Below are 18,786 nucleotides of genomic sequence, written 5' to 3'. Positions count from 1 at the left end.
ATGGGAGAGACTCACTGCGTCTGATTTTGGAGGTACAGGGGGCGGGGTTGATACTCCTGTCACCATGGCGAGGCGGGCGGTCCCCAGCATTCCATCCAAAGAGGAAGAGGAATGGACGGAGATGCGGTGTGGCTCTGCCTTCCCCAGGCCCTCTGCAGTCTGATTGGTCCACAGTTCCTCGTAGGGGATCTCTTCACTGGTCTGCAGCTCAACCTCTGTCCAATTGTGAGAGAGGTACTCTGTCCCCTCCCCTAGAGAGTCTCTGCAGCGCTGCGATTGGCTGACGTTGTCTGTAATTCCACCCCCAGCGAACACACACACAGACAGCAGCTGAGAGTCCTGCGCTGACACACACACACCTCCCCTCCGCGGGCTCACACACACACCATCCTCGCTCACACACACTCTCTCCTCGCTGAGTTCTGGACGCGTCTCACGGACGGCTCGGCTGTACCCATCAGGGTCGAAGCTGGCATGTTGCCGTAGCAACAGGCTGTCTGTAGTTGCCGAGGGCGTTGCCACAGAGAAGCGTGGCATGCAGCGTAGCAACAGGAAGTGGGAGGGAACCAGATGTATTGGCCGTAGGACGAGACACAACACCACCGTCTTACTGACAATGTTCAACAGCTTGTAGCGATGCCCCTCTCTCACCTGGAGTCAGACAGAATACAGTTAGTCACCTACAGAATACAGTTAGTCACCTACAGTACAGAATACAGTTAGTCACGTACAGAATACAGTTAGTCACCTACAGTACAGAATACAGTTAGTCACCTACAGTACAGAATACAGTTAGTCACCTACAGTACAGAATACAGTTAGTCACCTACAGTACAGAATACAGTTAGTCACCTACAGTACAGAATACAGTTAGTCACCTACAGTACAGAATACAGTTAGTCACCTACAGTACAGAACACAGTTAGTCACCTACAGTACAGAACACAGAGTTAGTCACCTACAGTACAGAATACAGTTAGTCACCTACAGTACAGAATACAGTTAGTCACCTACAGTACAGAATACAGTTAGTCACCTACAGTACAGAACACAGTTAGTCACCTACAGTACAGAACACAGAGTTAGTCACCTACAGTACAGAACACAGAGTTAGTCACCTACAGTACAGAATACAATTAGTCACCTACAGTACAGAACACAGAGTTAGTCACCTACAGTACAGAACACAGAGTTAGTCACCTACAGTACAGAATACAGAGTTAGTCACCTACAGTACAGAATACAGAGTTAGTCACCTACAGTACAGAATACAGAGTTAGTCACCTACAGTACAGAATACAGTTAGTCACCTACAGTACAGAATACAGTTAGTCACCTACAGTACAGAATACAGTTTGTCACCTACAGTACAGAATACAGTTTGTCACCTACAGTACAGAATACAGTTTGTCACCTACAGTACAGAATACAGTTAGTCACCTACAGTACAGAATACAGTTAGTCACCTACAGTACAGAATACAGTTAGTCACCTACAGTACAGAATACAGTTAGTCACCTACAGTACAGAATACAGTTAGTCACCTACAGTACAGAATACAGTTAGTCACCTACAGTACAGAATACAGTTAGTCACCTACAGTACAGAATACAGTTAGTCACCTACAGTACAGAATACAGTTAGTCACCTACAGTACAGAATACAGTTAGTCACCTACAGTACAGAATACAGTTAGTCACCTACAGTACAGAATACAGTTAGTCACCTACAGTACAGAATACAGTTAGTCACCTACAGTACAGAATACAGTTAGTCACCTACAGTACAGAATACAGTTAGTCACCTACAGTACAGAATACAGTTAGTCACCTACAGTACAGAATACAGTTAGTCACCTACAGTACAGAATACAGAGTTAGTCACCTACAGTACAGAATACAGAGTTAGTCACCTACAGTACAGAATACAGAGTTAGTCACCTACAGTACAGAATACAGTTAGTCACCTACAGTACAGAATACAGTTAGTCACCTACAGTACAGAATACAGAGTTAGTCACCTACAGTACAGAATACAGAGTTAGTCACCTACAGTACAGAATACAGAGTTAGTCACCTACAGTACAGAATACAGAGTTAGTCACCTACAGTACAGAATACAGTTAGTCACCTACAGTACAGAATACAGAGTTAGTCACCTACAGTACAGAATACAGTTAGTCACCTACAGTACAGAACACAGTTAGTCACCTACAGTACAGAACACAGTTAGTCACCTACAGTACAGAACACAGTTAGTCACCTACAGTACAGAACACAGTTAGTCACCTACAGTACAGAATACAGTTAGTCACCTACAGTACAGAATACAGTTAGTCACCTACAGTACAGAATACAGTTAGTCACCTACAGTACAGAATACAGTTAGTCACCTACAGTATAGAATACAGTTAGTCACCTACAGTATAGAATACAGTTAGTCACCTACAGTACAGAATACAGTTAGTCACCTACAGTACAGAATACAGTTAGTCACCTACAGTACAGAATACAGTTAGTCACGTACAGTACAGAATACAGAGTTAGTCACCTACAGTACAGAATACAGAGTTAGTCACCTACAGTACAGAATACAGTTAGTCACCTACAGTACAGAATACAGTTAGTCACCTACAGTACAGAATACAGTTAGTCACCTACAGTACAGAATACAGTTAGTCACCTACAGTACAGAATACAGTTAGTCACCTACAGTACAGAATACAGTTAGTCACCTACAGAACAGAATACAGTTAGTCACCTACAGTACAGAATACAGTTAGTCACCTACAGTACAGAATACAGTTAGTCACCTACAGTACAGAATACAGTTAGTCACCTACAGTACAGAATACAGTTAGTCACCTACAGTACGGAATACAGTTAGTCACCTACAGTACAGAATACAGTTAGTCACCTACAGTACAGAATACAGTTAGTCACCTACAGTACAGAACACAGAGTTAGTCACCTACAGTACAGAATACAGTTAGTCACCTACAGTACAGAATACAGAGTTAGTCACCTACAGTACAGAATACAGAGTTAGTCACCTACAGTACAAAATACAGAGTTAGTCACCTACAGTACAGAATACAGAGTTAGTCACCTACAGTACAGAATACAGAGTTAGTCACCTACAGTACAGAATACAGTTAGTCACCTACAGTACAGAACACAGAGTTAGTCACCTACAGTACAGAACACAGAGTTAGTCACCTACAGTACAGAACACAGAGTTAGTCACCTACAGTACAGAATACAGTTAGTCACCTACAGTACAGAATACAGAGTTAATCACCTACAGTACAGAATACAGAGTTAGTCACCTACAGTACAGAATACAGTTAGTCACCTACAGTACAGAATACAGCTAGTCACCTACAGTACAGAATACAGTTAGTCACCTACAGTACAGAATACAGTTAGTCACCTACAGTACAGAATACAGTTAGTCATCTACAGTACAGAATACAGTTAGTCACCTACAGTACAGAATACAGTTAGTCACCTACAGTACAGAATACAGTTAGTCACCTACAGTACAGAATACAGTTAATCACCTACAGTACAGAATACAGAGTTAGTCACCTACAGTACAGAATACAGAGTTAGTCACCTACAGTACAGAATACAGAGTTAGTCACCTACAGTACAGAATACAGAGTTAGTCACCTACAGTACAGAATACACAGTTAGTCACCTACAGTACAGAATACACAGTTAGTCACCTACAGTACAGAATACACAGTTAGTCACCTACAGTACAGAATACACAGTTAGTCACCTACAGTACAGAATACACAGTTAGTCACCTACAGTACAGAATACAGTTAGTCACCTACAGTACAGAATACAGTTAGTCACCTACAGTACAGAATACAGTTAGTCACCTACAGTACAGAATACAGAGTTAGTCACCTACAGTACAGAATACAGAGTTAGTCACCTACAGTACAGAATACAGAGTTAATCACCTACAGTACAGAATACAGAGTTAATCACCTACAGTACAGAATACAGTTAGTCACCTACAGTACAGAATACAGTTAGTCACCTACAGTACAGAATACAGTTAGTCACCTACAGTAAAGAATACAGTTAGTCACCTACAGTACGGAATACAGTTAGTCACCTACAGTACGGAATACAGAGTTAGTCACCTACAGTACAGAATACAGAGTTAGTCACCTACAGTACAGAATACCGAGTTAGTCACCTACAGTACAGAATACAGAGTTAGTCACCTACAGTACAGAATACAGAGTTAGTCACCTACAGTACAGAATACAGAGTTAGTCACCTACAGTACAGAATACAGAGTTAGTCACCTACAGTACAGAATACAGAGTTAGTCACCTACAGTACAGAATACAGAGTTAGTCACCTACAGTACAGAATACAGTTAGTCACCTACAGTACAGAATACAGTTAGTCACCTACAGTACAGAATACAGTTAGTCACCTACAGTACAGAATACAGTTAGTCACCTACAGTACAGAATACAGTTAGTCACCTACAGTATAGAATACAGTTAGTCACCTACAGTATAGAATACAGTTAGTCACCTACAGTACAGAATACAGTTAGTCACCTACAGTACAGAATACAGTTAGTCACCTACAGTACAGAATACAGTTAGTCACCTACAGTACAGAATACAGAGTTAGTCACCTACAGTACAGAATACAGAGTTAGTCACCTACAGTACAGAATACAGTTAGTCACCTACAGTACAGAATACAGTTAGTCACCTACAGTACAGAATACAGTTAGTCACCTACAGTACAGAATACAGTTAGTCACCTACAGTACAGAATACAGTTAGTCACCTACAGTACAGAATACAGTTAGTCACCTACAGAACAGAATACAGTTAGTCACCTACAGTACAGAATACAGTTAGTCACCTACAGTACAGAATACAGTTAGTCACCTACAGTACAGAATACAGTTAGTCACCTACAGTACAGAATACAGTTAGTCACCTACAGTACGGAATACAGTTAGTCACCTACAGTACAGAATACAGTTAGTCACCTACAGTACAGAATACAGTTAGTCACCTACAGTACAGAACACAGAGTTAGTCACCTACAGTACAGAATACAGTTAGTCACCTACAGTACAGAATACAGAGTTAGTCACCTACAGTACAGAATACAGAGTTAGTCACCTACAGTACAAAATACAGAGTTAGTCACCTACAGTACAGAATACAGAGTTAGTCACCTACAGTACAGAATACAGAGTTAGTCACCTACAGTACAGAATACAGTTAGTCACCTACAGTACAGAACACAGAGTTAGTCACCTACAGTACAGAACACAGAGTTAGTCACCTACAGTACAGAACACAGAGTTAGTCACCTACAGTACAGAATACAGTTAGTCACCTACAGTACAGAATACAGAGTTAATCACCTACAGTACAGAATACAGAGTTAGTCACCTACAGTACAGAATACAGTTAGTCACCTACAGTACAGAATACAGCTAGTCACCTACAGTACAGAATACAGTTAGTCACCTACAGTACAGAATACAGTTAGTCACCTACAGTACAGAATACAGTTAGTCATCTACAGTACAGAATACAGTTAGTCACCTACAGTACAGAATACAGTTAGTCACCTACAGTACAGAATACAGTTAGTCACCTACAGTACAGAATACAGTTAATCACCTACAGTACAGAATACAGAGTTAGTCACCTACAGTACAGAATACAGAGTTAGTCACCTACAGTACAGAATACAGAGTTAGTCACCTACAGTACAGAATACAGAGTTAGTCACCTACAGTACAGAATACACAGTTAGTCACCTACAGTACAGAATACACAGTTAGTCACCTACAGTACAGAATACACAGTTAGTCACCTACAGTACAGAATACACAGTTAGTCACCTACAGTACAGAATACACAGTTAGTCACCTACAGTACAGAATACAGTTAGTCACCTACAGTACAGAATACAGTTAGTCACCTACAGTACAGAATACAGTTAGTCACCTACAGTACAGAATACAGTTAGTCACCTACAGTACAGAATACAGTTAGTCACCTACAGTACAGAATACAGTTAGTCACCTACAGTACAGAATACAGAGTTAGTCACCTACAGTACAGAATACAGAGTTAGTCACCTACAGTACAGAATACAGAGTTAATCACCTACAGTACAGAATACAGAGTTAATCACCTACAGTACAGAATACAGTTAGTCACCTACAGTACAGAATACAGTTAGTCACCTACAGTACAGAATACAGTTAGTCACCTACAGTAAAGAATACAGTTAGTCACCTACAGTACGGAATACAGTTAGTCACCTACAGTACGGAATACAGAGTTAGTCACCTACAGTACAGAATACAGAGTTAGTCACCTACAGTACAGAATACCGAGTTAGTCACCTACAGTACAGAATACAGAGTTAGTCACCTACAGTACAGAATACAGAGTTAGTCACCTACAGTACAGAATACAGAGTTAGTCACCTACAGTACAGAATACAGAGTTAGTCACCTACAGTACAGAATACAGAGTTAATCACCTACAGTACAGAATACAGTTAGTCACCTACAGTACAGAAAACAGTTAGTCACCTACAGTACAGAATACAGAGTTAGTCACCTACAGTACAGAATACAGTTAGTCACCTACAGTACAGAATACAGTTAGTCACCTACAGTACAGAATACAGTTAGTCACCTACAGTACAGAATACAGTTAGTCACCTACAGTACAGAATACAGTTAGTCACCTACAGTACAGAATACACAGTTAGTCACCTACAGTACAGAATACACAGTTAGTCACCTACAGTACAGAATACACAGTTAGTCACCTACAGTACAGAATAAACAGTTAGTCACCTACAGTACAGAATACACAGTTAGTCACCTACAGTACAGAATACAGTTAGTCACCTACAGTACAGAATACAGTTAGTCACCTACAGTACAGAATACAGAGTTAGTCACCAACAGTACAAAATACAGAGTTAGTCACCTACAGTACAGAATACAGAGTTAGTCACCTACAGTACAGAATACAGAGTTAGTCACCTACAGTACGGAATACAGTTAGTCACCTACAGTATGGAATACAGTTAGTCACCTACAGTACGGAATACAGTTAGTCACCTACAGTACAGAATACAGTTAGTCACCTACAGTACAGAACACAGAGTTAGTCACCTACAGTACAGAATACAGTTAGTCACCTACAGTACAGAATACAGAGTTAGTCACCTACAGTACGGAATACAGTTAGTCACCTACAGTACAGAATACAGTTAGTCACCTACAGTACAGAATACAGTTAGTCACCTACAGTACAGAACACAGAGTTAGTCACCTACAGTACAGAATACAGTTAGTCACCTACAGTACAGAATACAGTTAGTCACCTACAGTACAGAATACAGAGTTAGTCACCAACAGTACAAAATACAGAGTTAGTCACCTACAGTACAGAATACAGAGTTAGTCACCTACAGTACAGAATACAGAGTTAGTCACCTACAGTACAGAATACAGAGTTAGTCACCTACAGTACAGAATACAGTTAGTCACCTACAGTACAGAATACAGAGTTAGTCACCTACAGTACAGAACACAGAGTTAGTCACCTACAGTACAGAATACAGTTAGTCACCTACAGTACAGAATACAGAGTTAATCACCTACAGTACAGAATACAGAGTTAGTCACCTACAGTACAGAATACAGTTAGTCACCTACAGTACAGAATACAGTTAGTCACCTACAGTACAGAATACAGAGTTAGTCACCTACAGTACAGAATACAGTTAGTCACCTACAGTACAGAATACAGAGTTAGTCACCTACAGTACAGAATACAGTTAGTCACCTACAGTACAGAATACAGAGTTAGTCACCTACAGTACAGAATACAGTTAGTCACCTACAGTACAGAATACAGCTAGTCACCTACAGTACAGAATACAGTTAGTCACCTACAGTACAGAATACAGTTAGTCACCTACAGTACAGAATACAGTTAGTCACCTACAGTACAGAATACAGTTAGTCACCTACAGTACAGAATACAGTTAGTCACCTACAGTACAGAATACAGTTAGTCACCTACAGTACAGAATACAGTTAGTCACCTACAGTACAGAATACAGAGTTAGTCACCTACAGTACAGAATACAGAGTTAGTCACCTACAGTACAGAATACAGAGTTAGTCACCTACAGTACAGAATACAGTTAGTCACCTACAGTACAGAATACAGTTAGTCACCTACAGTACAGAATACACAGTTAGTCACCTACAGTACAGAATACACAGTTAGTCACCTACAGTACAGAATACAGAGTTAGTCACCTACAGTACGGAATACAGTTAGTCACCTACAGTACGGAATACAGTTAGTCACCTACAGTACGGAATACAGTTAGTCACCTACAGTACAGAATACAGTTAGTCACCTACAGTACAGAACACAGAGTTAGTCACCTACAGTACAGAATACAGTTAGTCACCTACAGTACAGAATACAGAGTTAGTCACCTACAGTACGGAATACAGTTAGTCACCTACAGTACAGAATACAGTTAGTCACCTACAGTACAGAATACAGTTAGTCACCTACAGTACAGAACACAGAGTTAGTCACCTACAGTACAGAATACAGTTAGTCACCTACAGTACAGAATACAGTTAGTCACCTACAGTACAGAATACAGAGTTAGTCACCAACAGTACAAAATACAGAGTTAGTCACCTACAGTACAGAATACAGAGTTAGTCACCTACAGTACAGAATACAGAGTTAGTCACCTACAGTACAGAATACAGAGTTAGTCACCTACAGTACAGAATACAGTTAGTCACCTACAGTACAGAATACAGAGTTAGTCACCTACAGTACAGAACACAGAGTTAGTCACCTACAGTACAGAATACAGTTAGTCACCTACAGTACAGAATACAGAGTTAATCACCTACAGTACAGAATACAGAGTTAGTCACCTACAGTACAGAATACAGTTAGTCACCTACAGTACAGAATACAGTTAGTCACCTACAGTACAGAATACAGAGTTAGTCACCTACAGTACAGAATACAGTTAGTCACCTACAGTACAGAATACAGAGTTAGTCACCTACAGTACAGAATACAGTTAGTCACCTACAGTACAGAATACAGAGTTAGTCACCTACAGTACAGAATACAGTTAGTCACCTACAGTACAGAATACAGCTAGTCACCTACAGTACAGAATACAGTTAGTCACCTACAGTACAGAATACAGTTAGTCACCTACAGTACAGAATACAGTTAGTCACCTACAGTACAGAATACAGTTAGTCACCTACAGTACAGAATACAGTTAGTCACCTACAGTACAGAATACAGTTAGTCACCTACAGTACAGAATACAGAGTTAGTCACCTACAGTACAGAATACAGAGTTAGTCACCTACAGTACAGAATACAGAGTTAGTCACCTACAGTACAGAATACAGAGTTAGTCACCTACAGTACAGAATACAGTTAGTCACCTACAGTACAGAATACAGTTAGTCACCTACAGTACAGAATACACAGTTAGTCACCTACAGTACAGAATACACAGTTAGTCACCTACAGTACAGAATACACAGTTAGTCACCTACAGTACAGAATACAGTTAGTCACCTACAGTACAGAATACAGTTAGTCACCTACAGTACAGAATACAGTTAGTCACCTACAGTACAGAATACAGTTAGTCACCTACAGTACAGAATACAGTTAGTCACCTACAGTACAGAATACAGTTAGTCACCTACAGTACAGAATACAGAGTTAGTCACCTACAGTACAGAATACAGAGTTAGTCACCTACAGTACAGAATACAGAGTTAATCACCTACAGTACAGAATACAGTTAGTCACCTACAGTACAGAAAACAGTTAGTCACCTACAGTACAGAATACAGAGTTAGTCACCTACAGTACAGAATACAGTTAGTCACCTACAGTACAGAATACAGTTAGTCACCTACAGTACAGAATACAGTTAGTCACCTACAGTACAGAATACAGTTAGTCACCTACAGTACGGAATACAGTTAGTCACCTACAGTACAGAATACAGAGTTAGTCACCTACAGTACAGAATACCGAGTTAGTCACCTACAGCACAGAATACAGAGTTAGTCACCTACAGTACAGAATACAGAGTTAGTCACCTACAGTACAGAATACAGTTAGTCACCTACAGTACAGAATACAGAGTTAGTCACCTACAGTACAGAATACAGAGTTAGTCACCTACAGTACAGAATACAGAGTTAATGACCTACAGTACAGAATACAGTTAGTCACCTACAGTACAGAAAACAGTTAGTCACCTACAGTACAGAATACAGAGTTAGTCACCTACAGTACAGAATACAGTTAGTCACCTACAGTACAGAATACAGTTAGTCACCTACAGTACAGAATACAGAGTTAATCACCTACAGTACAGAATACAGTTAGTCACCTACAGTACAGAATACAGTTAGTCACCTACAGTACAGAATACAGTTAGTCACCTACAGTACAGAATACAGTTAGTCACCTACAGTACAGAATACAGAGTTAGTCACCTACAGTACAGAATACAGAGTTAGTCACCTACAGTACAGAATACAGAGTTAATGACCTACAGTACAGAATACAGTTAGTCACCTACAGTACAGAAAACAGTTAGTCACCTACAGTACAGAATACAGAGTTAGTCACCTACAGTACAGAATACAGTTAGTCACCTACAGTACGGAATACAGTTAGTCACCTACAGTACAGAATACAGAGTTAATCACCTACAGTACAGAATACAGTTAGTCACCTACAGTACAGAATACAGTTAGTCACCTACAGTACAGAATACAGTTAGTCACCTACAGTACAGAATACAGTTAGTCACCTACAGTACGGAATACAGTTAGTCACCTACAGTACGGAATACAGTTAGTCACCTACAGTACAGAATACAGAGTTAGTCACCTACAGTACAGAATACCGAGTTAGTCACCTACAGTACAGAATACAGAGTTAGTCACCTACAGTACAGAATACAGAGTTAGTCACCTACAGTACAGAATACAGTTAGTCACCTACAGTACAGAATACAGAGTTAGTCACCTACAGTACAGAATACAGAGTTAGTCACCTACAGTACAGAATACAGAGTTAGTCACCTACAGTACAGAATACAGTTAGTCACCTACAGTACAGAATACAGCTAGTCACCTACAGTACAGAATACAGAGTTAGTCACCTACAGTACAGAATACAGTTAGTCACCTACAGTACAGAATACACAGTTAGTCACCTACAGTACAGAATACACAGTTAGTCAACTACAGTACAGAATACACAGTTAGTCACCTACAGTACAGAATACACAGTTAGTCACCTACAGTACAGAATACAGAGTTAGTCACCTACAGTACGGAATACAGTTAGTCACCTACAGTACGGAATACAGTTAGTCACCTACAGTACAGAATACAGTTAGTCACCTACAGTACAGAATACAGTTAGTCACCTACAGTACAGAACACAGAGTTAGTCACCTACAGTACAGAATACAGTTAGTCACCTACAGTACAGAATACAGAGTTAGTCACCTACAGTACAGAATACAGTTGGTCACCTACAGTACAGAATACAGTTAGTCACCGACAGTACAGAATACAGAGTTAGTCACCTACAGTACAGAATACAGTTAGTCACCTACAGTACAGAATACAGTTAGTCACCTAGAGTACAGAATACAGTTAGTCACCTACAGTACAGAATACAGTTAGTCACCTACAGTACAGAATACAGTTAGTCACCTACAGTACAGAATACAGTTAGTCACCTACAGTACAGAATACAGTTAGACACCTACAGTACAGAATACAGTTAGTCACCTACAGTACAGAATACAGTTAGTCACCTACAGTACAGAAAACAGTTAGTCACCTACAGTACAGAATACAGAGTTAGTCACCTACAGTACAGAATACAGTTAGTCACCTACAGTACAGAATACAGTTAGTCACCTACAGTACAGAATACAGTTAGTCACCTACAGTACAGAATACAGAGTTAGTCACCTACAGTACAGAATACAGAGTTAGTCACCTACAGTACGGAATACAGTTAGTCATCTACAGTACAGAATACAGAGTTAGTCACCTACAGTACAGAATACCGAGTTAGTCACCTACAGCACAGAATACAGAGTTAGTCACCTACAGTACAGAATACCGAGTTAGTCACCTACAGCACAGAATACAGAGTTAGTCACCTACAGTACAGAATACAGAGTTAGTCACCTACAGTACAGAATACAGTTAGTCACCTACAGTACAGAATACAGAGTTAGTCACCTACAGTACAGAATACAGGGTTAGTCACCTACAGTACAGAATACAGAGTTAATCACCTACAGTACAGAATACAGTTAGTCACCTACAGTACAGAAAACAGTTAGTCACCTACAGTACAGAATACAGAGTTAGTCACCTACAGTACAGAATACAGTTAGTCACCTACAGTACAGAATACAGTTAGTCACCTACAGTACAGAATACAGTTAGTCACCTACAGTACAGAATACAGTTGGTCACCTACAGTACAGAATACAGTTAGTCACCTACAGTACGGAATACAGTTAGTCACCTACAGTACGGAATACAGTTAGTCACCTACAGTACAGAATACAGAGTTAGTCACCTACAGTACAGAATACCGAGTTAGTCACCTACAGTACAGAATACAGAGTTAGTCACCTACAGTACAGAATACAGAGTTAGTCACCTACAGTACAGAATACAGTTAGTCACCTACAGTACAGAATACAGAGTTATAGTTAGTCACCTAGAGTACAGAATACAGTTAGTCACCTACAGTACAGAATACAGTTAGTCACCTACAGTACAGAATACAGTTAGTCACCTACAGTACAGAATACAGTTAGTCACCTACAGTACAGAATACAGTTAGACACCTACAGTACAGAATACAGTTAGTCACCTACAGTACAGAATACAGTTAGTCACCTACAGTACAGAAAACAGTTAGTCACCTACAGTACAGAATACAGAGTTAGTCACCTACAGTACAGAATACAGTTAGTCACCTACAGTACAGAATACAGTTAGTCACCTACAGTACAGAATACAGTTAGTCACCTACAGTACAGAATACAGTTAGTCACCTACAGTACGGAATACAGTTAGTCATCTACAGTACAGAATACAGAGTTAGTCACCTACAGTACAGAATACCGAGTTAGTCACCTACAGCACAGAATACAGAGTTAGTCACCTACAGTACAGAATACCGAGTTAGTCACCTACAGCACAGAATACAGAGTTAGTCACCTACAGTACAGAATACAGAGTTAGTCACCTACAGTACAGAATACAGTTAGTCACCTACAGTACAGAATACAGAGTTAGTCACCTACAGTACAGAATACAGAGTTAGTCACCTACAGTACAGAATACAGAGTTAATCACCTACAGTACAGAATACAGTTAGTCACCTACAGTACAGAATACAGTTAGTCACCTACAGTACGGAATACAGTTAGTCACCTACAGTACGGAATACAGTTAGTCACCTACAGTACAGAATACAGAGTTAGTCACCTACAGTACAGAATACCGAGTTAGTCACCTACAGTACAGAATACAGAGTTAGTCACCTACAGTACAGAATACAGAGTTAGTCACCTACAGTACAGAATACAGTTAGTCACCTACAGTACAGAATAAAGAGTTATAGTTAGTCACCTACAGTACAGAATACAGTTAGTCACCTACAGTACAGAATACAGAGTTAGTCACCTACAGTACAGAATACAGTTAGTCACCTACAGTACAGAATACAGAGTTAGTCACCTACAGTACAGAATACAGAGTTAGTCACCTACAGTACAGAATACAGTTAGTCACCTACAGTACAGAATACAGTTAGTCACCTACAGTACAGAATACAGTTAGTCACCTACAGTACAGAATACAGTTAGTCACCTACAGTACAGAATACAGAGTTAGTCACCTACAGTACAGAATACAGAGTTAGTCACCTACAGTACAGAATACAGTTAGTCACCTACAGTACAGAACACAGTTAGTCAACTACAGTACAGAATACAGTTAGTCACCTACAGTACAGAATACAGTTAGTCACCTACAGTACAGAATACAGTTAGTCACCTACAGTACAGAATACAGTTAGTCACCTACAGTACAGAATACAGAGTTAGTCACCTACAGTACAGAATAAAGAGTTAATCACCTACAGTACAGAATACAGTTAGTCACCTACAGTACAGAATACAGTTAGTCACCTACAGTACAGAATACAGTTAGTCACCTACAGTACAGAATACAGTTAGTCACCTACAGTACAGAATACAGTTAGTCACCTACAGTACAGAATACAGTTAGTCACCTACAGTACAGAATACAGAGTTAGTCACCTACAGTACAGAATACAGTTAGTCACCTACAGTACAGAATACAGTTAGTCACCTACAGTACAGAAAACAGTTAGTCAACTACAGTACAGAATACAGAGTTAGTCACCTACAGTACAGAATACAGTTAGTCACCTACAGTACAGAATACAGTTAGTCACCTACAGTACAGAATACAGTTAGTCACCTACAGTACAGAATACAGTTAGTCACCTACAGTACAGAATACAGTTAGTCACCTACAGTACAGAATACAGTTAGACACCTACAGTACAGAATACAGTTAGTCACCTACAGTACAGAATACAGTTAGTCACCTACAGTACAGAATACAGTTAGTCACCTACAGTACAGAATACAGTTAGTCACCTACAGTACAGGATACAGTTAGTCACCTACAGTACAGAATACAGAGTTAGTCACCTACAGTACAGAATACAGAGTTAGTCACCTACAGTACAGAGTACAGAGTTAGTCACCTACAGTACAGAATACAGAGTTAGTCACCTACAGTACAGAATACAGAGTTAGTCACCTACAGTACAGAATACAGAGTTAGTCACCTACAGTACAGAATACAGAGTTAGTCACCTACAGTACAGAATACAGTTAGTCACCTACAGTACAGAATACAGTTAGTCACCTACAGTACAGAATACAGTTAGTCACCTACAGTACAGAATACAGTTAGTCACCTACAGTACAGAATACAGTTAGTCACCTACAGTACAGAATACAGTTAGTCACCTACAGTACAGAATACAGTTAGTCACCTACAGTACAGAATACAGTTAGTCACCTACAGTACAGAATACAGTTAGTCACCTACAGTACAGAATACAGTTAGTCACCTACAGTACAGAATACAGAGTTAGTCACCTACAGTACAGAATACAGAGTTAGTCACCTACAGTACAGAATACAGAGTTAGTCACCTACAGTACAGAATACAGAGTTAATCACCTACAGTACAGAAAACAGTTAGTCACCTACAGTACAGAAAACAGTTAGTCACCTACAGTACAGAATACAGAGTTAGTCACCTACAGTACAGAATACAGTTAGTCACCTACAGTACAGAATACAGTTAGTCACCTACAGTACAGAATACAGTTAGTCACCTACAGTACAGAATACAGTTAGTCACCTACAGTACGGAATACAGTTAGTCACCTACAGTACAGAATACAGAGTTAGTCACCTACAGTACAGAATACCGAGTTAGTCACCTACAGCACAGAATACAGAGTTAGTAACCTACAGTACAGAATACAGAGTTAGTCACCTACAGTACAGAATACAGTTAGTCACCTACAGTACAGAATACAGAGTTAGTCACCTACAGTACAGAATACAGAGTTAGTCACCTACAGTACAGAATACAGAGTTAATCACCTACAGTACAGAATACAGTTAGTCACCTACAGTACAGAAAACAGTTAGTCACCTACAGTACAGAATACAGAGTTAGTCACCTACAGTACAGAATACAGTTAGTCACCTACAGTACAGAATACAGTTAGTCACCTACAGTACAGAATACAGTTAGTCACCTACAGTACAGAATACAGTTAGTCACCTACAGTACAGAATACAGTTAGTCACCTACAGTACGGAATACAGTTAGTCACCTACAGTACGGAATACAGAGTTAGTCACCTACAGTACAGAATACAGAGTTAGTCACCTACAGTACAGAATACCGAGTTAGTCACCTACAGTACAGAATACAGAGTTAGTCACCTACAGTACAGAATACAGAGTTAGTCACCTACAGTACAGAATACAGTTAGTCACCTACAGTACAGAATACAGAGTTAGTCACCTACAGTACAGAATACAGAGTTAGTCACCTACAGTACAGAATACAGAGTTAGTCACCTACAGTACAGAATACAGTTAGTCACCTACAGTACAGAATACAGCTAGTCACCTACAGTACAGAATACAGAGTTAGTCACCTACAGTACAGAATACAGTTAGTCACCTACAGTACAGAATACACAGTTAGTCACCTACAGTACAGAATACACAGTTAGTCACCTACAGTACAGAATACACAGTTAGTCACCTACAGTACAGAATACACAGTTAGTCACCTACAGTACAGAATACAGAGTTAGTCACCTACAGTACGGAATACAGTTAGTCACCTACAGTACGGAATACAGTTAGTCACCTACAGTACAGAATACAGTTAGTCACCTACAGTACAGAATACAGTTAGTCACCTACAGTACAGAACACAGAGTTAGTCACCTACAGTACAGAATACAGTTAGTCACCTACAGTACAGAATACAGAATTAGTCACCTACAGTACAGAATACAGTTAGTCACCTACAGTACAGAATACAGTTAGTCACCTACAGTACAGAATACAGTTAGTCACCTACAGTACAGAATACAGTTAGTCACCTACAGTACAGAATACAGTTAGTCACCTACAGTACAGAATACAGTTAGTCACCTACAGTACAGAATACAGTTAGTCACCTACAGTACAGAATACAGTTAGTCACCTACAGTACAGAATACAGTTAGACACCTACAGTACAGAATACAGTTAGTCACCTACAGTACAGAATACAGTTAGTCACCTACAGTACAGAATACAGAGTTAGTCACCTACAGTACAGAATACAGAGTTAGTCACCTACAGTACAGAATACAGAGTTAGTCACCTACAGTACAGAATACAGTTAGTCACCTACAGTACAGAATACAGAGCTATAGTTAGTCACCTACAGTACAGAATACAGTTAGTCACCTACAGTACAGAATACAGAGTTAGTCACCTACAGTACAGAATACAGTTAGTCACCTACAGTACAGAATACAGAGTTAGTCACCTACAGTACAGAATACAGAGTTAGTCACCTACAGTACAGAATACAGAGTTAGTCACCTACAGTACAGAATACAGTTAGTCACCTACAGTACAGAATACAGTTAGTCACCTACAGTACAGAATACAGAGTTAGTCACCTACAGTACAGAATACAGAGTTAGTCACCTACAGTACAGAATACAGTTAGTCACCTACAGTACAGAACACAGTTAGTCACCTACAGTACAGAATACAGTTAGTCACCTACAGTACAGAATACAGTTAGTCACCTACAGTACAGAATACAGAGTTAGTCACCTACAGTACAGAATACAGTTAGTCACCTACAGTACAGAATACACAGTTAGTCACCTACAGTACAGAATACAGTTAGTCACCTACAGTACAGAATACAGTTAGTCACCTACAGTACAGAATACAGTTAGTCACCTACAGTACAGAATACAGAGTTAGTCACCTACAGTACAGAATACAGAGTTAGTCACCTACAGTACAGAATACAGTTAGTCACCTACAGTACAGAATACAGAGTTAGTCACCTACAGTACAGAATACAGAGTTAGTCACCTACAGTACAGAATACAGAGTTAGTCACCTACAGTACAGAATACAGAGTTAGTCACCTACAGTACAGAATACAGTTAGTCACCTACAGTACAGAATACAGTTAGTCACCTACAGTACAGAATACAGAGTTAGTCACCTACAGTACAGAATACAGAGTTAGTCACCTACAGTACAGAATACAGTTAGTCACCTACAGTACAGAACACAGTTAGTCACCTACAGTACAGAATACAGTTAGTCACCTACAGTACAGAATACAGTTAGTCACCTACAGTACAGAATACAGAGTTAGTCACCTACAGTACAGAATACAGAGTTAGTCACCTACAGTACAGAATACAGTTAGTCACCTACAGTACAGAATACACAGTTAGTCACCTACAGTACAGAATACAGTTAGTCACCTACAGTACAGAATACAGTTAGTCACCTACAGTACAGAATACAGTTAGTCACCTACAGTACAGAATACAGTTAGTCACCTACAGTACAGAATACAGTTAGTCACCTACAGTACAGAATACAGAGTTAGTCACCTACAGTACAGAATACAGAGTTAGTCACCTACAGTACAGAATACAGTTAGTCACCTACAGTACAGAACACAGTTAGTCAACTACAGTACAGAATACAGTTAGTCACCTACAGTACAGAATACAGTTAGTCACCTACAGTACAGAATACAGTTAGTCACCTACAGTACAGAATACAGTTAGTCACCTACAGTACAGAATACAGTTAGACACCTACAGTACAGAATACAGTTAGTCACCTACAGTACAGAATACAGTTAGTCACCTACAGTACAGAAAACAGTTAGTCACCTACAGTACAGAATACAGAGTTAGTCACCTACAGTACAGAATACAGTTAG

The 18,786-nt window shown here is 39.7% G+C and overlaps 1 protein-coding gene across 1 annotated transcript in view; it reads right to left on the bottom strand.

The window, feature by feature from the left end:
* gareml (GRB2 associated, regulator of MAPK1-like) overlaps nucleotides 1–18,786 on the bottom strand; it is a 96,914-nt gene that overhangs the window by 11,010 nt on the left and 67,118 nt on the right. Inside the window, exon 6 of the mRNA XM_055885810.1 lies at nucleotides 16–651. Within this exon, the coding sequence (XP_055741785.1) occupies nucleotides 16–651 (636 nt within the window). The remainder of the gene's footprint in view (nucleotides 1–15; nucleotides 652–18,786) is intronic.

The sequence above is a fragment of the Salvelinus fontinalis genome, chromosome 27 (assembly GCF_029448725.1).
Source record: "Salvelinus fontinalis isolate EN_2023a chromosome 27, ASM2944872v1, whole genome shotgun sequence".
Lineage (NCBI taxonomy): Eukaryota > Metazoa > Chordata > Actinopteri > Salmoniformes > Salmonidae > Salvelinus > Salvelinus fontinalis.
Note: the sequence above shows the minus strand (reverse complement) of the source record. Positions and strands in the feature narration are given on the sequence as shown.